The sequence below is a fragment of the Prionailurus viverrinus genome, chromosome A2 (genome assembly GCF_022837055.1).
Source record: "Prionailurus viverrinus isolate Anna chromosome A2, UM_Priviv_1.0, whole genome shotgun sequence".
NCBI classification, from domain to species: domain Eukaryota; kingdom Metazoa; phylum Chordata; class Mammalia; order Carnivora; family Felidae; genus Prionailurus; species Prionailurus viverrinus.
Genome location: NC_062562.1, coordinates 127,044,490 through 127,068,123, shown reverse-complemented (window position 1 = coordinate 127,068,123; position 23,634 = coordinate 127,044,490). Strand labels below are relative to the sequence as shown.

The following is a 23,634-nucleotide window of genomic DNA, read 5'->3' as shown; positions in this document are numbered from 1 at the left end:
CCCAGGGCTTGGTGCTAAACGCTGCCATCTCCGGCTTCAGAATCTGCCAGCTTCTCACTGCTATCCCTGGGGCCCTTCTGCAAAGAGGAAAAGCTTCCTCTCCCACCCCACTCCATCATCTAGAGGCTCTGCCACCCGAGATTGGCAGCGGGACCTGTGGCATCGCTGGAGGGGCCGGTGGTGCTCGTTGCGAAAAGAGAGGAAGTGACTCTGCACAACCTAAGTGGCCTCTGCTGAGTCCCCAACATCGGCTGGACTCCAGCCGCACGCCTTGCTGGGCTCAGCACCTCAACTAGACCAACTTGTGTTGAGGAGGAGGGAAGGGGCGAACAGGGAACTGTGTTCTGCATGCTTTGGTATTTATAGAACCATAGGCCTGCCCGCCCACTGGAGAGAGCACCAGCTTAAGAATCGGAAGAGCCGGATCTCAGGACCACCTGTGTCACTCAGCTGCGGGACTACAGGAGCCCCCCCTCCCTTTTCTAAACCTGTTTTCTTGGGTACAAAGTGAGGGAAACGGGATTTGCCCTTTTGGTTTGGGAGGGTTATCCCCCCTTTACTGCTTCTCAAGCAGTGGTGTCAGAGTAACCTTCCTAAAGTACCGTTCAGGTGGTCAGCTCTGCTGAAGAACCTTCAGTGGCTCCCCAGTGTGCACAACCCACTGCCCGAGGGGCCCTCCCGGTAGGCACCTTCGTGTTCAATGCGGCCCTTCACACCTGCTCACCCACGTTCCCAGCAGGACCGGCTGTTCCTGGGAGCATCTCCCAGCCCCGGGACCCAGGGACCCCACCTCCAGAAGAACTGCTGTGCCTCCAAGCCAGGCCACAGGAGATCAGGTGTTAGAGCCAGAGCCCTAAAATGGGGTTCGGGGCTGACTCCACCTGGCGGCGGCTAGAGGACTTTGGGGCAAGTCGTTTTGTCTTTACAGATCGCAATTTCTCATGTGCAGCTGTGCCTCCAGCTGTGGGGCGAGGACCCAAGAACTGAAGAGAGGCGCGTGGACGTCACTGCATGCATGGGGCAGACGGCAGGTGCAGCTACCCCTCTCCCATCTCCGTCTCGGGTAGAGTCTCGGGTAGAGATCGAACATGTGCCACTCACAGATACAATTTATCAAATAGTGTTTAAAGAATTTTTAGGTTATCTGCCCATATTTAAGATTCAATAAATGTCACATTAAAATCCAGGTACGTGCATCTTTTGAGAGACCAGAAGATTTGTCCACACGAGGCCCACAACCCTCCACAGCAACAAGTGCGTGGGCACAGCCTGCCGCCTCACGTAGACGCTGCCAGGCCCTGGCTTGTGTGCAGTTAATAAAGCATTTCAATGCACATTATCTTTTCAAATCCTACAGCCACCCAGTGACTTAAGGAAGGGGCTATTGCTCCCATTTTAGAAATGAAGGAATGGAGGCTGAGAAGGTTAAGTGGCTTGAACTCGGGTCTCCTTGCAACGGCACAGTGTTCTCCAATGGCCTCGATGCCCCAAGCTGGAGCAGGGTTTCCTGCCTCGTCCCTCCAACAGGCTGTGAGCTCCCGGAGGGAGGGGCTCCATCAGCTCAGGTTGAATCCCTGCCCTGGGCTCACAATGAGTGAAAACAGGCAGGGCTGTGTCACCGGGTCTGTTTTTCTTACTGATGTCTATCTGGCATGTAGCAAAGTGCCTGGCATGCAGTAACCTTTCTAATTTTTCAGCGGACAAATAAAGAGTGTTAAATGGACTATAAGATCCTAATAAACCCACCTATAAGATACTATTTTTTTTTTAAAAAGGCAAGGTGTGGGCGGGGGAAGGGGGGGGTATGCGTGGGTGGCTCAGTCGGTTAAGCATCTGACTCTTAGTTTCGGCTCAGGTAGTGATCTCACGGTTTCACGATTTCAAGCCCCACATCAGGCTCCGTGCGGAAAGTGTGGAGCCTGCTTGGGATTCTCGCTCTCCCTCTCTCTGCCCCTCACCCACTCATGCTCACTCTCTCGCTCTCTCTCAAAATAAATAACATTAAAGAAAAAGGCAAGGTGGTAGTGTTATTTCTATGTAGCCTGAGTAGGAACAACCATGGGCTACAGAGGTAAAGACCAGACACATTCCAAGTTGGCTTAATTTCCGGCCTATGGGGAAAGTACACTGGCTATCGCCTATAGTAACAATTTACATTCCAAAACATAAATCCCAGAGAAATAAGATTTATATCACCTTTTTAAGTCGTGGCTAAAAAAGAGAGCTTATTGTCAATAATTAACCAGATAACTTTAAGCCAGTATATATTTATAATTTAAAAGTTCCAAATCTCAATATCCCTCACATAAATGCTATTTGTGTGTTTATAAACATGTTGGGCATACTAGAGAGAAAGAAATACAACATCTGAATTTATAGAAAAACTATGTGATGACACAATTTCCAACTCAAGATTAGCTACCAGAACTCTATTTTAAAATCTAAAACCCCACTAATATCAAACATTCCAAATGAGTAAAAACCTCAGTCTTGAATAGATCTGTCAGAGTGAAAACATACCCTTACAGTGATTTGCCCACAGCCACAGGGGAAATACCAACGAAAGAAGACTCAAAATTAAAATCTGCTCAAAATGTCCACAGAACATTTCCATGTGCACAATTTCTACCACGAAAAGCAAATGCTTCACCTATGAATTAAGTGAATTTGAAGTTTTCAGTCAATGAACAATGGGCTCTCCACAAACTTGGCAGAGGATAGAACTGTGGCGACAGGATTAAGAGGACAAAGGACAGAAATACCCCATTTGCAGCCTTGGCTCCAGACAGGATTTCTCCTCTCCTCCCAATACCCCAAACCCCCGTTTCCGCCTGGGCAGCCGTCCATTCCCGATCGAAACATGAAGCAAGAACCAGGGCATTTTGCAACGAATAGCAAAGAGCTAAGAAATGTGCAGCAACACAAAATTGCACCAGGGATGTTGGCGAAGGAAAGTTTTAAATGTCTGTGATTAGGGAAAAGAAAGGTTTCCACAAAACGGAGATAAAATCCAAGTTTTGCAGACGAAGGTACCTTCTGGAGCGGCGTGGAGGGCATCTCGGCGACAACGGCCTTCCAGCATCCCCGGGGCTGCTTCCACTTGCGGATGTTGGGCAGGAGAGGCTGGTTTAGCTCCGTACAGAACTGCAAAGACAGAGCACAAGTTGGTGTGTGTTCGTACCGAAAGCACACCCAGCTGGGGGCAGCCGGAGGAGCCAGGAAATGCCTGAGCCTGACTCATCAGCCTTATTCAGAGGTTTGTCGGGCTTCATCTCTGTTCTTAGGGTTCGTGAAGACGCAGAGGACTAAAAAAGCCCCACAAGTTAAAAAGCAAACTACCTATAAACGCACAGTTATCACCTGGGGTGGGGGGGGGGTCTCAGTTCATAGTAATCAATTCGCTTTGTAGCATTCTAGCACAGATAGCTCAAAACAAGCTGTCAGAATCCTTTCGATCCTTGTAAAACCAGTGGTTTCAAGGTCCCAGGAGGATCTAGATACCAAATGTGGAGAAAGGAAGAGGAATACGTGGGGGTCTTTTCTCCCCCGAGCCTAGCTCACAGGTGGAAAAGCCACCCCCCCACCCCGCTCCATCTAGAACCACCATATGTTCGCTTTGATGCTCTTCCGAGAAGAAAGCCCCGCTGTGGTGGCTCCGACACCCCACGTGTGTTTATAGGCTGTGCTGCTTTTCGCTTGCGCGGCTCCTCCAAAATGGCATGGGAACCACAGAGGGACTTGATTGATCACCAAGGCAAAAGACAACTGCACCAGCCAAGTAAATGAAGGGTTAACAAACTACGTGCTCCCAAAGAGGTGGACCAGCTCCTCGAACTCACGCCTCAGTCACAAGCCAGCCCCTTGACGACGGTTCCTTTGAGGGGGCCCCAGCGTTTGTCATATTTGGGTTTTGTTTGTGAGATGCTCCAGCATCGGATTCCACCCCTTCTTGGGGGACACCGTGTGTCATGCAAGTCGGAGCATGCCAGTCACCCGTTTCTGTGTCCGGCCCTACAAAGTGAGTCTTCTGGCTCCCCTGGGCGCCTCTCCACCCCCTCCCCCGTGAGCTGTCCTCCACTAACCTCACTTCGATCCAGTGCTTCAGCTTACACCTCTGTCCCGAAGGCCCCCAAACCTGTACCTGCGGCTCAGATTTCTCTCCCAAGGTGTGAACGGCATTTCGACAACCTTTTTAACATTTCTACCTGAATGTCTCCACAGAACCACAAGCCCAACAGGGTCACAAAGGGACCTGCCGTTCCCCTCCCCCCATGTCTATCTCAGTTCCTGGTATTTCCATCCTTAGAGCTGCTCTGACTCGTCCCTCTCCTCCTCCGGCCTGGCCCACTGATTCCACCGCCTCATGGGTCCGGAGCTCGCTCTTTTTGTTCTCTAGTCCCATGACCGTGGCCTGTTTCAGAGCCCCATCTTCTCTCACCTGGGTCACCAGCAGAACCGTGAAGTCTTCCTACCTGTCATTCAGTCACCCTCCATGTGTCCTCTGGGTAAGTTGTGATGGCCATGCTGACAGCTGCTATCCCTGTGGTTCCTAAAGTAAGGCCCGGGGCCCAGGAGCTTCAACATCACCTGGGAGTTTGTTAGAAAGCCTCCGGCCAGGGTCTGATCCTAGACCGACTGGATCAGAAAGGCGAGTGAGGCCTGGTGACCTGTTGTTAACGAGCCCGCCCTGCAGGTGATTCTGATTCCTGCCAAGGTTGGAGAACTGCAGCTGGCCAGACCCTCATCACAAGTCTCTGCCCAAGAGGCAGGCAGTGCTGTGGGCAAACAGCTGTCAGCTGCCAGCCCTCTGCAGGAGCACCTCAGCTGCAGAGAGCTGCATTCCTGGCCCCTCCTGGGCGGGGCCTCACACTGCTTAGCTTTAGGAGGGAAGATGAGCATCCCTCCCTGGGCGAGGGAGGAAGCATGGCAGGAGGTCTACTTTAGATACATGCCATTCTCTCTCAAAATAAATAAACTTAAAGAAAAAAAAAAAGCAGGGGCGCCTGGGTGGCTCCATTGGTTAAGCATCCTACTCTTGATTTCGGCTCAGGTCATGATCTCACGGTTCATGAGATCAAGCCCCGCATTGCACTCTGTGGTGACAGTGGGCAGAGCCTGCTTGGGATTCGGTCTCTCTCTCTGCCCCTCCCCAGCTCGTGCTTGCACGCTCTATCTCAAAATAAATAAACTTTCAAAAATATTAAAGAAACAAAAAAGAGATGTGCTGTTCTTGGGGTTCTGCCTTTCCAGTTAGACGGTTAAGTGTCTGCCTTTCCCTGATAGCAGATAACATAAAGAACAGACACTTTACCCAAGTCACCTTTAAAAAAATTGTTTTATTAAGTTTATTTATTTTGAGAGAGAGAGAGAGAGAGAGAGAGAGAGAGAGAGAGAGAATCCCAAGCAGCCTCGGCAATGTCAGCGCAGAGCCTGATGCAGGGCTCAACTCACGAAATGTGAGGTCATGACCTGAGCCAAAATCAAGAATCAAGCCCTCAACCGACTGAGCCACCCGGCACCTCCCAGAGTCGCCTTTATAAAGCTCAGCTGACACTGAGCACGGTGCCCCCTGACACTCACCAAGCCTCTGCTGGTGAACCAGGAAACGCCAGGGAAGACGGCACTCCCCAGTCCGTCCGTGTATGACACACAAATTGGGGGCGGGGGGACTGCTCCTTGCAGCTGATTATCTAAATAATTGCCTCAATTTTAACCTCACTTTGAGTCTGCCTGAGAAGTGTTCTCTTTGGGATTTGATCATTAGGGCTTTTATCGGTTCCTGACCATGGACAGTGTGCTATTCCTAATGAGGGCCTTCACCCCAGATGAATCCCCTTGGCCAGATGGTCTTGGCTGGAAGCCATCCTTGGATGGGAAATGAAGCACTTTGGAAAATGCAGCCGGAATGTATTGACTATAACTTTAGGGAATCTAGCGAGGAAATGGACTCCACAAAGGGTCCAATTTCCTGCCAGGGAATCATTTGCTTGCTGAGTGATCATTAGAGCTGAATCTGAGAATCATTAAAAAGGAAAGAAGCTCCGAAAGCCCATCTGGTGCTTCGCTCTTCTCCACGCAGGGAGTCCCACACCTGGCTGCTCACCCAAATCTCTCAGGATGCACCCTGGGGAGGCTCTATTTTTAGATACCCCCTCCGGTGATTAGCCAGCCACCCAGATTAGAGAACCCGCAGGACCCTGCTGTGCTGGGAACTGCAACATGTAGGAGCCACAAATCACATCTTTCCTAACCCTCAGAGAGCCTTCAGATACCTGAAGACAGGTGAATCTCCCGTTCACGCTGTAAACGCCAGCCCCACTTAAACACGCCCATTCCGGGCAACACCACTGTGATCAGAAGGGTTAGCATGCGAAGGAAGAAGGGACACAGGCTTCCATTGCTCTCCATGCTTATGACTCTCAGAGAAGGCCTTTGGAGCCTAAAGTCAGCTAGTCAAAGTGTGATCATCGGTATCGTCTGGGAATTCATGAAACATGCATATTCCCAGGCCCCTCTCAACCTACTGAGTTAGTAACTCCAGGCGGGGGCCAGGTGATCTGCATTTAAACAGTCCCTCCAGGTGCCTTGGATACAATTTTAAAGCTGGTGTTATCAGATGAGGGAAAGACATTCTCCTTTTGTTTTCTATCTAAAAGCTTTTCTTTCGTGGGTAAACTCTAGGAGATTTAAGGAACCCTAATTCCTGACCTTTAAGGGCTACCTATATTTTGTACATCTGAAGCCTTGATCTTGATAACCTCTCTCAGCCCACAGAGTAGATGATCCCCCTGCTATGCCCTCTTATTCAGTATCTCATATTATCAGAGACAATTAATAGTTTAAGGAACCAGGGGAAAATTATTTATGGCTAGAAGCGTTCTATGCGACATCTGCACGCACAGACCTCAGTGCTAGGTAAGGGGTAGGACTGTCTTCTATTTCTAGGGCTGAAAAAAGAATTGCCAGTGTGGTAACTTAGTTGACTGCACTACCAGTTCACAGCAACACTGAAGAGCACCTTTTAGATTCCTGCTACTCAGAGTGCGGTCTGTGGACCGTCAGCACTGACCTCACTTGGGAGTCTGTCAGAAATGCAAAGTCTCAGGCTCACCCCAGACCTACTGCCTTGAAATCAACATTTTCTCAGGACCTCAGAGTGATTTACAAGCTTGGCAAGTTTGAGAAGCCTGCTTCGGAGCCTTCCTTGTTTTGTAGACATCGTCCCTATTACCTGCCCCAGCCGGCCTGCATGAGGCGAACACCCTACCAGTTATTCGTGAGTGAACTACAGCACAGAAAGGTTAAGCCATATGTGAGTTTCCAGTCAAGATCACACGGTGGAGAAGAGTTAGAGGAGGGTCTGAACTGAGGTCTGCTTTCCACTGCTCTATCTCCTGGCCAGGCAGGTATAAGAGACGGAGTAGGGCAGGCTCCCAGATGAGGCCAGCCCGCCTTACTGGATGGATCCTTGGGTCCTTCCTCCTGAAAACTTCACAGGAAAACAAAAGCAACCTCTGAGAGCCCTCCCTCTGAACTCTGCCTAAAATTGTTTTATTTAGAACAGCTGGTTCTCAAATTGTCTGCTTCGTCCACATATCAGCAGGTAGAAACAATACTCTTCTAAGTAAAAGAGGCTCACCGGGGCAGAAAGGGTGGAAATGGGGGGGTGTGTAGGGTTGGGACAAAATCTCCCAGGGAGCTGACCTGCACAACCCAAAACTACGACCCTACAAATGTATTTCTAGAATCCTGGGGGCTAGCCCACCATCTGCCTCCATCAAAATCACACTGGTTCTTGTTTTTAAAAGCACAGATTTGTGAACTCCATCCCTCACAGAATCGGAATCTCTGAGGTTAGGGCCAATCTGTGCATTTCTCACAGGATCCCCAATCAGCTTTGAAGCGTGAGCAACTCAGACAAGGCTCTGCAATTGCTTATTTTGAACTCAGCCTTCATATTTTTCATACCTGTGGTCTGGAAAGACAGTTTTCATTATTCAAAACAAACCTACCATTTCAGCTATCACCCCCACACGGTGCAAGCATCTGACTGGGCCTCTTCTCAGATAATCCCATGAGGTAACACATGAAGGGAGCCCAGCGCACAGGAGGCATGTGACAGATATTCGCTGAATGGATGAATCAGAGAGGTCTCCTGAGGATCCCACCTTATGGCTTCTCTCTCCCAAGATGAGTTACAAGAACAACCGTAGGCTGGACTTGTTTCTCTAGCTTCAGACCAAACATGGGTGATACCGTCATTCTTTCGCACCCACCCCACTGCCAGCTTCATCAACACCAAATCCCCTCTGCTCTTTGGCTCAGCAATCATGGGACTCAGTGTCAGAGATTTTAACTCCAATCTACAAGATGCCCAAGGCATAGGCATTCAGAAATGCCAAGTCCTAAGAGAAAACACTCTTGGCTATGTTTCAGATGTGCTGCACCCTGGGTCTGCCCTGGATCAGCTGACTCAGCTTGTCTCTGCAGTGACAGAAGGGTTCCAAGGCTTGAGACCAACCTCGATTTGTTTGTGGACCTTTGGACTTTTTTTTTCTTTCTTTCTACTCCTTCCCCTTCCTGAAACAAATATTCCTTGCTCATCCGGTCCTGAGTGAGAAACACAAATAGGAAAAGCAATCTAATTTCACTCGGTGGCCTGTCCAGCCACCACCAAGCTCAGTGGTCCTTTCGGCTTCCCCGTTCAGTTAGGTATTAACGTGTTACAGCGGTGCCCACAGAGTTAGCTGGAGACAGACTTTTAGGACTACTGGCAGGCATTTTCAAAAGCAAACTCCAAATGGCCACCCTTATCCTGCATCCTGGATGGCGGGGGAGGGGTGTCCTCACTTGGAACCCTCTGGGTCAAATTTCCAGATAAAGTTGCTTTGTTTTGAGTTGGTTGTTTTTGCTTGCTTTATGGATTCTGGAGGTGACCTCCTGGACAGTGAGTTTTCCACATGTGAACCGCTAGTTTTCTCTGCACACTCAAGACAGCTTCTGAAAACGCAGTATATGATGGATAAAGCAGCACAGGTGAGCTTCCTTAAAAAAGATAAATTGCCATCATAAAATAAAGAAGTCCCTGACTCAGACCATGCAAGGTCAAGAGACTGAACTTTCATTTGGATGCCACAGGCATGGGTGCAAATGACAGAGACAACAGTTTCTGTACCGTTAATTGTAAGCAAGGGCTTATCTTTGCCAGCATCTTCAAGGGCGGAAATGCCATGGACAATAATAGAAGCCAGCACATCTATGGGTATCTGTAAATGATCCCATTTGGAGTGGAACCAAAGAATGGTTGAGGTCATTAAAAAACGTCACTGTACTCTAAAAGAAAACACCAACACAAAAGCAAATTACATCTCAGTATCAGCTCAATAAGAACCATGTTTGGCCTTCTAAGTGTAACAAGCCTATTGCAAAGTTTTTCTGGGATATTTGTTTAGCCTTTAGAATGTTGATATTTTGAAGGTCGATGGGCAGCCAAGTACTCAGTTACATTGCTTAGTTCTCCAAGGAGCTAAGTGCCTTAATGGTTATCAGCGGTCTTAATGGCCCTGGCATGCCTCTTTGCAGAGCAAGGGCTCACACACACAGTGTAACACGGACACAAAGCAAAAGCGAAAAGTCTTTCAACCTCCTCTTTGTCTCAATCTGTCCAGAAGAGATAAAGTTTGCTCGGTGGCTTATGCCCTATGTTCCCAAAGAGCCAGGATTATCATAGAAGAAAGAAGCCCCTGTCTTAGGTCAATGCAAACACAGGCACATATCCCTGAGGGGAGACAGGTGCAATGTGGGACAGAGAGCAGTATAGGGTGAGGGTTCTCCAGGGCTCTGAGCACCTCTGACTTTACTGCTACAACACTGCCTACAGGGCCTTCCCTACAGGGTCAGGAATCTGCAGAGGGGGAGCGTCGGTCATTCTCTCTGCTCCTTGGGGGCTCATTGAGCAACTACCATATTCCAACATTAAAAGGAAGAACTGGCCTTGGTTTCTTCTAGCTTCACAAGTTTCCTCAGTGGGCCACCTTCATGGGCTAGAAGAAGAGGGGGAGCTTTGAGACCCTAGGTCTTGGTCTCCCTATCCATCAAGTGCAGGGACGGGAGGAGATGACCCCGTTCAAGGGCATTTCCAGCTCCAAAACCATACGATTCTGGAATTCTAGGAGGCGAGGATGAGAAAAGAGGGAAAGTTGGAGGGGGGAGGGATGAAGGAAGCGTAGGGAGAGGAAATATAAGATTCTCATAAACTCCTCTCTCCCTCTTTCTCTGTGATAATTGCTGTATGAACTCCACGGAGAAGCTGATTGCATTGAGAGGACACTGAACTATCCAAAGGCCTTTCCCCCAAACCATGAGAGTGGATTCCACTCTTCCAAAAAACGGCATCAGCTTTCTTTCATGTCCCCTTGGCTCCACCCGGAAGACCCCTCGCTAAACTGCCTGGAATAAGAGCATACTCCTAATAGGTAGTAATTCTAATAGGTTAAGTTTGGCTAAATCCAACAATAGTCAGAAACACAGGTGGCCAGTAACCTACAGCCCAGTCAGCTTCTGAAACCTATAAAAAAGTAAGAGCCCTGGAGGGGGAAGGGAAGGGCAGGGGAAGTAAGTGCCAATAATTTGACAGACACTTTTCACAGATTATCACATTTACTCCTACTGATAACCTCGCGAGGCAGGTAATAATGCTCCCGTTTGACCCCTGAGGAAACCAGGCACCATGGCAAGGTCACTCACTGCCAGCAAGTGGGCCACGTGGGATGGGAACCGGGTCTGGCCAGCTCTAATGCCGAAACGCACAGAGGGGAGAAAGCTCAGAAAACACAAGCCCGCCAACCGATATAGGCGATGGTGTATGTGGTGCAGGCACCGTACCACAGGCGTTCCAAATCTGGGGTTCTCTGGAACTGAGTCAGTTTCATCATCAGTGCCCTCGGGGTCCCGGGGACACAGAGTTCTGGAGAGGTCACCACATCAGACCACAGCTTACCTTCTGGCAGGGACCAGGCACTGGCGGGACGTGCCCATTCTGTAACCTAGAGCCAAGTACTCAGAGCTTCATAAGGCAGCCCCTGCTCTAAAGCTCAGGCCCCATCCTTCCTCATCAGCGGGGAGAGGCAGTGAGTTTACAGCCCCTTCATCACTCGGCCCAGGGGCCACTTCCAGATCAGCTCCATGAACACGCTCTTTCCATGGGCACCCGAAAGGAATTCTGGGCGAGTGTTCATCCTTGTTTAAACATTATCATGCTGAGGAAGATCAAAAGCAAACAGAGACATTTCCTCAGCCTCCACAAACAGCTAATCATTAGCTGCTTTTACAGAGTCAAGGGAAGGGACACCCATAGGCACTCCTGTCAACAGAACGGCTGCTGGTTCTGGTAACCTCTCCTCTGTGTTCTCCCAAGTTACTTATCATGGGTTTCCTGAACAAGATGGTTAAAAATGACAAAGGTGGTGTGTGTGGGGGGGGGTGCCTGGGTGGCTCAGTCAGTTAAGCGTACGACTTCAGCTCAGGTCACGATCTCGTGGTTCGTGGTTTCCAGCCCCACCTTGGGCTCTGTGCTGACAGCTCAGAGCCTGGAGCCTGCTTCGGATTCTGCGTCTCCCTCTCTCTCTGCCCATCCTCTGCTCATGCTCTGTTTCCGTCTCTCAAAAAATAAATAAATGTTAAAAAAAATTTTTTTTTAATAATAATAAAAAATAACAAAGGGCTAAAAAGCCTTTCAAGGACAATCAAAACATTTTTCTGCAAGGGGAACTATAAAATGGAGAGCAGAGGGAGAGGGAGATTTCATAGAGGTGGAAGTTAGGAGGAGACGGAGCCACACGGGGCACGGGGTCCCACACTGCCACACTGCCACCACCCTCACCACCTTCCTCATCATCCCTCACTGTCGCCCTTCAGGGACACTTCCAAAGGTTCTCGTCTTCTTCAAAGGTCTTCGGATGTGAAGACTCTTCATCTCAGCTAGGAGCGAAGACTGTGATAGTTTTGTGGCTTTTTTTCCCCCTTCTCTTTATTTTTTTTTTTTAATTTTTTTTTCAACGTTTATTTATTTTTGGGACAGAGAGAGACAGAGCATGAACGGGGGAGGGGCAGAGAGAGAGGGAGACACAGAATCGGAAACAGGCTCCAGGCTCTGAGCCATCAGCCCAGAGCCTGACGCGGGGCTCGAACTCACGGACCGCGAGATCGTGACCTGGCTGAAGTCGGACGCTTAACCGACTGTGCCACCCAGGCGCCCCTTCCCCTTCTCTTTAAATTGAGGCTTATGTCCAGTCAGAGTGGCCAAAATGAACAAATCAGGAGACTATAGATGCTGGAGAGGATGTGGAGAAACGGGAACCCTCTTGCACTGTTGGTGGGAATGCAAATTGGTGCAGCCGCTCTGGAAAGCAGTGTGGAGGTTCCTCAGAAAATTAAAAATAGACCTACCCTATGACCCAGCAATAGCACTGCTAGGAATTTATCCAAGGGATACAGGAGCACTGATGCATAGGGCCACTTGTACCCCAATGTTCATAGCAGCACTCTCAACAATAGCCAAATTATGGAAAGAGCCTAAATGTCCATCAACTGATGAATGGATAAAGAAATTGTGGTTTATATACACAATGGAATATTACATGGCAATGAGAAAAAATGAAATATGGCCTTTTGTAGCAACGTGGATGGAACTGGAGAGTGTGATGCTAAGTGAAATAAGCCATACAGAGAAAGACAGATACCATATGGTCTCACTCTTATGTGGATCCTGAGAAACTTAACAGGAACCCATGGGGGAGGGGAAGGAAAAAAAAAAAAAAAGAGGTTAGAAAGGGAGAGAGCCAAAGCATAAGAGACTGTTAAAAACTGAGAACAAACTGAGGGTTGATGGGGGGTGGGAGGGAGGAGAGGGTGGGTGATGGGTATTGAGGAGGGCACCTTTTGGGATGAGCACTGGGTGTTGTATGGAAACCAATTTGTCAATAAATTTCAGAAAAAAAATAAATAAATAAAAAAAAAATAAAAAAATAAAAATAAAATAAAATAAAATAAAAAGCAAGTTGTAAAACTGAAAAAAATAAATAAATAAACGTTAAAAAAAATTAAAACAAAACAAAACACCAGAAATACATTGTCAAGTACTGTGAATAAAAGAAATACTTAATTAGGAAAAAAAAAAAAAAATAAAATAAATAAATAAATTGAGGCTTATGTCTGGATATAAACGAACACAAGCTCATTATAGGATAATTTGTAAAGTAGAGAAACACAGAAAAATCTAAGCAGAATACCACTGGGCAGGACAAGCACTGCCAACCTTCTGTGGATTTCCCTGCAGGCTATTTCCTGTGGAGTTTGTTGCTACATCTGTCTGTCCGTATAGATGCACACGGTTTTGCGTTCTGCTTTTCCTGCTTACCACTGTGCCACAGGATTACAACGCCTTCTAAATTCATGCCATGAGCCATCTGACATGCTATGATACGGACAGGGCAAGCCATACCACGGTGGTGGAGGTTTCATTACTTGGAAGAAATTTCTGCTTGAGGCTCCTCTCATTTCACTGTCAACATCTTAAAATCACCTAACAAAGTAGTTGTAAGACCGATTCTACCCTCACCTGCTCAAAATGATTTCATCCACAGGTGTAAATAAAAATCCCGAGTAAGTTGGCATTTAAAATTATAATGTGTTCATTTTCGAAAATGCATCAGGAGGTCTTTGTTTATTTAAATATGTATACCTGTGATAAACACACAGCAGTACAGGGCCCCAGAGTGCATTAAACCCCTGAAATGTACAATCAGAAGGGAAGTGACACTTTCTTTTTTTAACCCCCTGGTATAAGAGATGAGAGTTTTAAAAAATAGTTTCTTTCATCTTAAGATAAATAACTGTCACCTTTATTTTTTCCCTCTAGCTTTGTTTTTTAACAAAATGTCTCTCTAGAGAATTTGTCCTGCTGTCCGTCTATCTGTTAGGACCCTCAGGCGTGTACAGAAGGTGGGGGCGATCACCAGGTCAGAACTCAATGGGATGTCTACTCCGCTCTGGTGCCTTAACCTAAGCTGTAATGTTAAATGGGGTCATGTTCATTATTCAAGGATGAGGTTAGGAACACAGACTCTAGAAAAAGGCTGCATACATCCAGACTTCGGCTCTACCACTTATCAAGAGTTTTGACTCTGGGCAAATGACTATTCACCTGCTCCACACCTCAGTTTCCCCATCTGTAACAAGAGGACACAAACTGTTCCTGCCTTACCAGTTTGCTATTTCTTAATTTTTTTTAAACATTTATTCATTTTTGAGAGACAGAGAGTAAACTGGGGAGGGGTAGAGAGAGAGGCAGGCTCCAGGCTCTGAGCTCTCAGAGCCTGGAGATTGAATCAGAAGCTGGCTCCAAGCTCTGAGATGTCAGCACAGAGCCTGATACGGGGCTCGAACCCACAAACCATGAGATCATGACCTGAGCTGAAGTCAGATGCTTAACCAACTGAGCCACCCAGGTGTCCTTGCCATTTCTAAAGCAGGTAGCACAGGGCTTGGCACACAGCAAGTCTCCTGTGTGTTCTTGTGGCTGTTCTAAGATTGGGCCACTCCACCATGACAAGGCCATGGAAAGAGGGTCCCCGCCTTCAACTTTCCACACACGATGGCACAATTCTCAAAGCAAACCAGCTGAGGAAGTGAGCAGGGGCAGGGGCCAGGGCCAAAAGCCAACACATCGCAAGCTGGGACATAGAGACCACTGAAATACAGCCCTGCAGATATGGACAGGAAGACAGGAAACTAGTTGCTAATATTCTTCTCTGGTGAAGAGGAAAAAGGATTCATGCAAGCATTCAATAAAAATGTAACAAGCATTAACTGTGTGTGTATCCTGGGTCAGGCTCTGGAGCTATAATGGTGAGCATTAGAAGCATGGTCCCCTGCCCTCCCTGAGCTTGCAGTCTATGTATGAGGGGCAGGGGGTGATGTAAGCACACTTTAAAAAAATAATTATATTTATGATACTTTTATTGAGGTCATTCTAGTGCCAAGTACTGAACACACATGAATTCATTTTGTTCTCAAAATAGCTTCCTAAGGTAGGTGTTATTATGATCCTCATTTGATGGATGAGAAAACAGAGGCACAGAGAGGCTAATTAACTTGCCCAAGATCACACAGCCAGTAAGAGGCAGTGCTAGCATTTGAACCCAGGCAGTCTGACTCTAGAACCCGTGTTCTGTGTATAGCCTTCTTTTGTCTCTGTCGACACAGTTATTAATCAAATAATCATCCACACACAAAACTGTGGCTGAGACGTGGGCCACAAAGGAGTGGTTCCAGGAGCCTGTGGCATCCATGACAGTGGCAGTGGGGGTAGGGGTAAGAGGGGTTTGACTTAGTCAGGGACAGCTTCCCTGAAGAGGTGACGCTTGAGCTCAGAACCCAAGGATGAGTCAGAGTTAACTGGTTAAAGAGGAGGGGAGAGCAACCCAGGCAGCCGGACAGCACATGCAAAGGGCCTGTGGTGAGACAGACATGGAGAATTTGTAGGACAGAAAGGTGAATGTGGCTACAGCACAGAGGATGAGGGGCAGAATGGTGGAATGAGCCTCAAGGGATGTCAGAGCCTGACCATACAGAGCTCAGTCTGCCCTGAAGGGAGTTTGTTCCTCCTCCTGTGAGAAATCCTAAAATTGACAGAGGGCACAAAGAGATCTGCATTTTTACACGGGTGTAGAGCTGTAGTATACAGTGTGGGCTGGAGAAGGGCCGACAGGCCGTAAGACATGGGGACAGCTTGACTAAAAGGAAAGTAATCACAGTCTGAAAGATAATTAAGAAGGAAGCATAACTTGACTTTAAAAACATGAAAACAGGTACTTAAACCAATACGACCGAGTATGTGAATATTCACAGCAGCACTATTCACAACAGCCAAAAGATAGAACCAACTCAAATGTCTGTCAACCAATGAACAATAAACAAAACGTGCTGTATCCACACAATGCACCACCAGCGACCCACAGGAAAGGGATGACCTATTAATACCTGCTACGACATGGGTGAACCTCAAAAATACACTGAGTGACAAAGCCAGACGCAAAAGGCCCCAAATTGTAGGATTCCATGTACATGAAATGCCCTGAATAGGCAAATCCATAGAGACGGAAAGCAGACCGGTGGTTGCCAGGGGACGAGAGGAAGAGGATACTAGGTTTCCTTCTGGATGACGAATATGTCTTGAACGAGACGGATGTGATGGTTGCACAACACTGTGAATGCAGTAAATGCCATCGGATGACACACTTTCAAGTGAACTCTGCAATGGTTACTTTTTTGGTACGTGAATTTTACATCAATAATAAAGAAAGTGAGGGCACCTGGGTGGCTCAGTCGGTTGAGGGTCCAACTTCAGCTCAGGTCATGATCTTGTGGTTCATGAGTTCGAGCCCCACATCAGGCTCACTGTTGTCAGTGCAGAGCTCACTTTGGATCCCCTGTCCCCCTCCCTCTCTGCGCTTCCCCTGCTCTCTCTCTTTCTCTCTCTCTCTCTCAAAATAAATAACACATTTAAAACAATACTAAAGAAAGTGACTTGGACAATGAATTGGATGTTGAAAGTAACGCAGAGGAACCACTCTGTTCATTCAACACACACCAGACGCTACACCAGGCTACAGCTGTGCCTGCTGGCTGTCCCTCAGGAGCCCTCCATCAGGGTGTCAGTTCCACCCCCAGGGAGGCCACCTCTGCACAGGGACAATCCAGTGTTTCACCACATGGTCACTGAGCACCTGGAAGAGGAGAACACCACCCAGTAATTCCTGGAATAGAGGCTCTCTGAAGCTCAAAAAAGACATTTTTAGGGCAAATAAAATAAATACTTTGTCCCAAATTAGCACTAAACTTGTGAGTAATGATTGAAACTAATTATTCTAAGTGGAAAGCAGGTCTGAAAATAGCTTTGGAGTTTTGGAGGATTTTGCAGCTATTTTAGGAGAGTGTAGGAAAGCTGCAGGCAGAGTGAAGGACCCCAAGTCAGAGCAGAAACACCGTGATGGCCATGCCAGGGTTTGCCCTGAATATGCCGCTCCGTAGATTCTAACATTTTTACCTGGCTCAAGAAACATGCCAAGGACGAAGGTTGAAACAGAGTTTCATTTGTCACTTCCTAATGAAATGCTGAACTGAAATTTTGCTGTGAGATGTCAACCATATATGTTACGATGTTTTACTTGTAAGCAAAAAGGCACCTGACCCAAGCTTGTAAGGTGACAGTAACATTTCCTAAGACAAACCATGTTGGTTTAGCCTACCGGAGCTCTTCCCTTTCTAGAATTTTCTTCTGTTTTAGATATTTTCAGGTGACAGGCTCAAAGAATGGGTAAGATGGGTACCAAATGGGGAAACAGTGTTTCTAAACCCCCCTCCCCCCAAAAAAACCATCCAACAGTACAATGTATTAATAAGAGTTTTTTTTAAAAAATCTTTAATGTTTATTTATTTTTGAGAGAGAGAGACAGACCATGAGCAGGTGAGGGGCAGAGAGAGAGGGAGACACTGAATCCAAAGCAGGCTCCAGGCTCTGAGCCATCAGCACAGAGCCCGACGTGGGGCTCGAACTCACGGACTGTGAGATCATGACCCGAGCTGAAGTCAGACGCCTAACTGACTGAGCTACCCAGGCGAGTATTTTTACTTCTGAGGTTTCAGATATGACAACAGAAAGGGTTGGCGACACAGAAAAGGAAGATGGGAGGAGAGGAAAAGCCGAGACAAGAGGGTAGGTACTTACATTCAAAGAAAATAATCCAAAGAGAAGCAGAACAAAGCCCATGGTTTACATTAGCTCCCATCCCTACCCTCTTATGAGAACACCCACTTTTTTTTCAGCCCCAGAGATAGATTTTCTCAGTCCATAAACACTGAAGACTCATTCACTCTTAGACTCACTCTAGGCTGCAGAGCTCCCAGCACTTTCCTGTGTGTTCCTGTGAAGCATCCAGAGTTATTTAGGAACCGTTACATTAAACACAAAATTAGTTCTTATGGACCCCCAGGGAAATCGCTCTGGTTGCCATTTTTCTTACAGAATGCCAGCCTTCAGCTATTCTAAATGGTGTTTATGCAGCCTGCCGTCCTTAGCAGCCATAATCATAAAAATAAAGACTTCAAAGCCGTGGGTGAAAGTATTACTGATTCATGACTTATTTTATTTTGATTTGCATTATGCCAAATCCTACGCTTTAAAGCCTTCATATTTCCTAAATTATTTCGGGGCAAACCACACAGATTTGATTGTTCTTTTCTGTGTGGGCAGCAAGGGATGGAGAGACCTGTGATTTTTTCACTCCCAGGCACGTGATGACAGCAAGAACTATATAGGTGGCCGTTCATGACACAGCATTCTCATTTTGGAGAATGTCCTGAGACTCATCACTTCTCAGTTTTCTGTGCTAATGGGAGAAATGGAAAGCCAAATCCCCAAACTATCTTTTAGTCAACCTCCCTTCCCATTACATTTTTGGCCAGAGGCACTTAAAAATAGCATAACTGCCGGAGGTTAGTTTCACAGGGTCTAGAGCTCCTTTCAAACTACTGGGAGTGGGTAGAGTACAAGCAAACGGGGCACTGTGAAGCGTTACAAAAATCAAGTTGCACACCTGGCAAGGGCTGTGTCCTGGATGCCAGAACAGTGTTCTGCAGGGCACAAAGAGAAGTCCACGGTAATGAGTTGTAACCACAACAGCGCTTAGTACTAGACAGCTCACCACAGGGCAAACACTACCACTGGCTCGGACCCACGTCATGGCTGGAGAAATGGGGAATGTGGGGCTGGAGGGATTAGGATCACCCAGAGGGCAAGGGGCTGAGCCAGGACCCAAATCCATGTCTATCTGACCCCATTGTGCCCTTCAGCTTCCTGCTGTGGCAAGTACAAGGTGAGGAGTCACATGATCCATCTTGTGTTTTAGAAGGGTTATCTGGTAAGCTTACAAATGAGGAACTGAAACAAAATTAAATTACAGAGACCAAATCACCCTTTTATATGTTTTTTCAAAAGTGGTGTTTTTTTGTTGTTTTGTTTTGAGAGAGAGAGAGAGAGAGAGAGAGAGAGAGAGAGAGAGAGAAAGCATGAGCAGGGAGCAGGGGAGGGACAGAGAGAGAGGGAGGGACGGAGATAGGGAGGAAGGGTGGGGGAGAGGGGGAGAGAGAGAGAGAGAGAGAGAGAGAGAGAGAGAGAGAGAGAATCCCAAGCAGGCTCTGCACTGTCAGCGTGGAGCCCGATGCAGGGCTTGATCTCACGAACCGTGAAATCATAAACTGAGCCTAAATCAAGAGTCGGATGCTTAACTGACTGAGCCACCCAGGAGCCCCCTTTTATGTACTTTAATTTTTCTTTCTGCTTCCAAGCTTTCTAGAAATCTCACTTCTCTAGCCATGGTATAAATACTGATCAACTGACTTGAACTTCATTCAGGTAGAAGCTATGCAGGTGCATGCACACACACACGTTGCGATTTTTCATAAATAAAAGCAAATTGAGTGCTGTTACTAAATAAATTAAGTACCAAAAACAACATTAAAAAAATGTCCCGGCCACATCCTGAAATGAAGCCTAAAAATACATGTTACTTCTTCCCCTCTTATTTTCAAATATAGCCACACAAATGAAGTACATTGCAAGGATGTCTGGTAAGGACAAATAAAATGAACAATCGATATGTAGCAATTTATTCTTCAACTAGAGGTTTCAGCCAGGTGGACAGGAGAAGGGAAGACAAATCTTGCCTGATACAGAAGATTTGCAGTAATACAGTCACAATTTTGTAATCAACATGGGGAAAGGCTTTAATCTCCCTCCACTGCTCCCACCCGCCTCTCCAGAGCTGGTGCAAATGCTGAAAATTCAGGCAAAAAAAACAGAACTTGTCACTTTCCCTTCCAAGTTCAGCTCTTTGGCTTGTAAAGCCAAAGCTCTGGGGATCTTGCTTTAGTCCTGGGCACTTCTGATTCCTGTGGATCCCCAGGGCTGGACACATCAGGAAGATGCTCCGTGTCTCAATAATGACACTACAGAGCCACTTAAAAAAATCTCTTGACTGGCTAGTGGTGTAGGAAGCCACCAACAGATAACTAGGAAAGCAGGTAATTTTAGAATAATGCATATATGGGGAGCTACTTTGTTTTCTCTGGCTGCCTTGTTTGAACCTAGTTAATTCTGTCTGTGAAAACGGGTCTGCATTTCATGGACCAGAGTTAGGTAGGACAGGCTGGGGGCGAGGCAAGGAGTGTAGGACAGCAGACTCAGAATGCAGAGGAGGAACTAAGTCTAGGATCTAGAAAGAGGTCTTGGATTGTGTTCACAAGTGATGTCAGTACACTTTTCTGAAATTCTACCAAGATAGATCAAAGTCTCTGAAAGTAGGTTGGATGCTTTCCCAGAAGTTTGGAATCTTGTTAAGGCCCAAGCTCACCATTTCAGTACCTCCTGAAGGTTAATAAAAAAAAATATTTTATCAGCTGTAGGAATTACTCATTCTAAATGGGTAGTTAACAGTCTGATAGATTTCTCCACTGAATTAATTCAAGCCTTAGTGACCAGCTCAATCAGGACAATTTTACCTGCTGAGAACATGAGAATAAATGTTTTTAGCGACAGAGCAAAACAGTTTTACCTGCCTGCCCTTCTGTTTCATTTTAAATGACAAACTAACCTTAATTTTGCCTCTGTTTCATTTTAAATGACAAACTAACCCTAACTTTACTAAGTACGCAGTCATGCTCTTAAGAAATGAATGAATGAATCATTCGTGAAAAGTCTCAGAATTCTCTAAAGAAGTGAATTGAAAGTTCTCTAGGTACCAACTCATTGTTAGCATTTCCTGATAACAGAAGCATTTGAGGGTGGACTAAATAAGACAGGAAATTGCATGTAACTCCTGTCACATGGCTAAGTGAATGTTTGTACAAGGTGGTGGCTACATGCAACAATTTTGAAGGGAGTGCAGTGAGTTGAGCACATTTTCTCTCTGTTGAAAAGAAAATAGAGGGGCGCCTGGGTGGCTCAGTCGGTTGAGCATCCGGCTTCAGCTCAGGTCATGATCTCACAGTCTGTGGGTTCAAGCCCCACGTCAGGCTCTGTGCTGACAGCTCAGAGTCTGGAGCCTGTTTCCAATCCTGTGTCTCCCTCTCTCTCTGCCCCTCCCCCACTCTCACTTTGTCTCACTCTGTCTCTCAAAAATAAATATTTTTAAAAATTAAAAAAATAAATAAATAAAAAAGAAAAGAAAATAGAGTCAAGAGACCAACATGATCAGAGGGGAAAGTGCTTAGGATATACTGAAGGACAAACAGAGCCTTTCAAGTACTGAAAAAAATCCCAGAGCAAGCCTCTTCCCCTCTTCCCAGCCAACAGATGGTCTACGACAGCAGTTTTTAAACATTTTTGACCATGAGCCATAGCAATAAATACATTTTTATATGGCAATCTGGTATATTCTATTTGTCTGCCTGCCAACTGTGTATGTATGCATGGAAGTATGTATGTATCCATGTACCTATCCATCTATCCATTCATCCATCCATCCACCCACTCACCCCTCCACCCATTTGTATATGCATGTAAGATAATGATGCCGAATAGTAATGTGAACCCACAGGAACAAATGAAGAAAACTGGAAATAGTAAATAATAAGGTTAATGGAGCTACTGCTATAAATAGATACTTGTTCTCCTTTCTTCTCTCATCTTCTTTAAAAGACATAATAGTATATAAAGTAATGACTATAATAATGTCTAGTTGGGTCTGTAGCATAGTAGTTAGATGTAACATGTGTAGTAGCAACAGCTCCCAAAGGGGGAAGAGGGAATTCAGCTATATAGAAATAATGTTTTATCTCTCACTGAAATTAAGTTAGTACAAATCTGAAATAAGTTAGTATAAATCTAATAAATTAACATTTATATGGCAAATTCAACAGCAACTACTAAGAAAACAACTCAGAAAGCATAGTGAAAAAAATCATTATGGAAATTAAAATGCTACAGTAGAAAGTATGCACTTTATGCAAACGAAAGCAGTGAAAGAGGGAAAAAAGGAACAAAAAGACATAAGATATAGAAAACAAAAAGTAAAATGGGAGCTGTAAATGTGACTGTATCAATAATAACATTAAATGTGAATGGATTAAATAACCCAATCAAAGGGCAGAGACTATCAAATTGGGTAAAAAAACAATATCAAACTTATCCTGGGAACAGGAGATACAGATAAGATTCAAAGATATGAGTAGGTTGAAAGTAAAAAGACAGAAGAAGACACATGATGCAAACAGCAACCATAAGGAAGCTGGAGTGGCTAAACTAATGTTAGAAAAATTGACTTTAAAAAAACTGCCAAATACATGAGACAAAAACTGACAGAATTGAAGGAAGGAACAATAGTTGGGAACTTCAATACTCCACTTTCAGTAATGGTTAGAACAATTAAACATAAGATCAACAGAAAATAAAAGACTTAGGCAATAATATCAACCAAACAGACCTATAAACATTTACAGAACACTCAGCCAAACAACCCCAGATACACATTCTTCCCAAGTGTACATAGAACATTCTCCAGAAGAGACCACATTCTAGGCCATAAAACAGGCTTTGATGCATTTGAAAGGACTGAAGTCAGGCACAGTCAGTTAAGTGGCCAACTCTTGATTTCAACGTAGGTCATGATCTCAGGGTACATGGATTCAAGCCCTGCATTAAGAGTCTCTCTCTCTCTCCCTCTCTCTCCCTCCCCCACTTGTGCTCATGCCCTCTGTCTCAAAATAAATAAACATCTAAAAAAAGGAAAGAAAAAACAAAAGGACTGACGTCAAGTAAAGCCTGTTCTCTGACTGCAGTAGAATGGAATAAAATTAGAAGTCAACAGCAGAAAGAATTTTGGGAAATCCACAAATAAATGGAAATTAAACAACACACTAAATCACAAGGGAAACTAAAAACTCTGAGATTAATAAAAATAAAGATGCAACATACCCAAACTTATGGGAGTAATCTAAAACAGCACTTAGAAGAAAAATTTATAGCTGTAGATGTTTATATCAGTAAGGAAGAAAGGTCTCAAATCAATAACTTAAGCTTCTACTTGCAGACACGGGATGGTGGGCGGGGGGGGGGGGGTGGCGGGGAAGAAGATCAAACCCAAAGCAAGGAGAAGGAAAGAAATAAGAAAGATCAGAGCAGAAATGAATGAAATAGAAGATAAAACACAATGGAGCAAATTAAAAACTCAAAAGTTCTTTGAAAAGCAAAAAAATGAGAAACCTTTAGGTAGACTGACAAAGGGGGGAAAAAAAAGAGAGAGAAGACTCGTGATTTCCTGCCTGAACTCTAGCTGCTCACACAGACTGGGCAATGTGATCAGGGGGAAAAGCTAAACAGATGTAGATCTCGCCCAGCGCTGGTTTCTTGTTTCCAGGGTTGACTGCTCTCCAGTTTCTGCCTGCTTTTGGTAGCTCTTAGTGCTTTCAAATAGTTGTCTGCATTTTACCCAGAGTTTATAATTGTTATTTGAGGGAAGTTTATACTGATATAAGCTGCGCTGCCATTTCCAGAACTGGAGACTCCAGATACCTTCT

General features: G+C 45.8%; 1 protein-coding gene across 1 annotated transcript in view; it reads right to left on the bottom strand.

Annotated features, from left to right (window-relative positions):
• The window catches only part of EEPD1 (endonuclease/exonuclease/phosphatase family domain containing 1), a 113,372-nt gene that overhangs the window by 10,796 nt on the left and 78,942 nt on the right, over positions 1–23,634 (bottom strand). Inside the window, exon 4 of the mRNA XM_047850822.1 lies at positions 3,034–3,144. Coding sequence (XP_047706778.1) covers positions 3,034–3,144 — 111 coding nt within the window. The remainder of the gene's footprint in view (positions 1–3,033; positions 3,145–23,634) is intronic.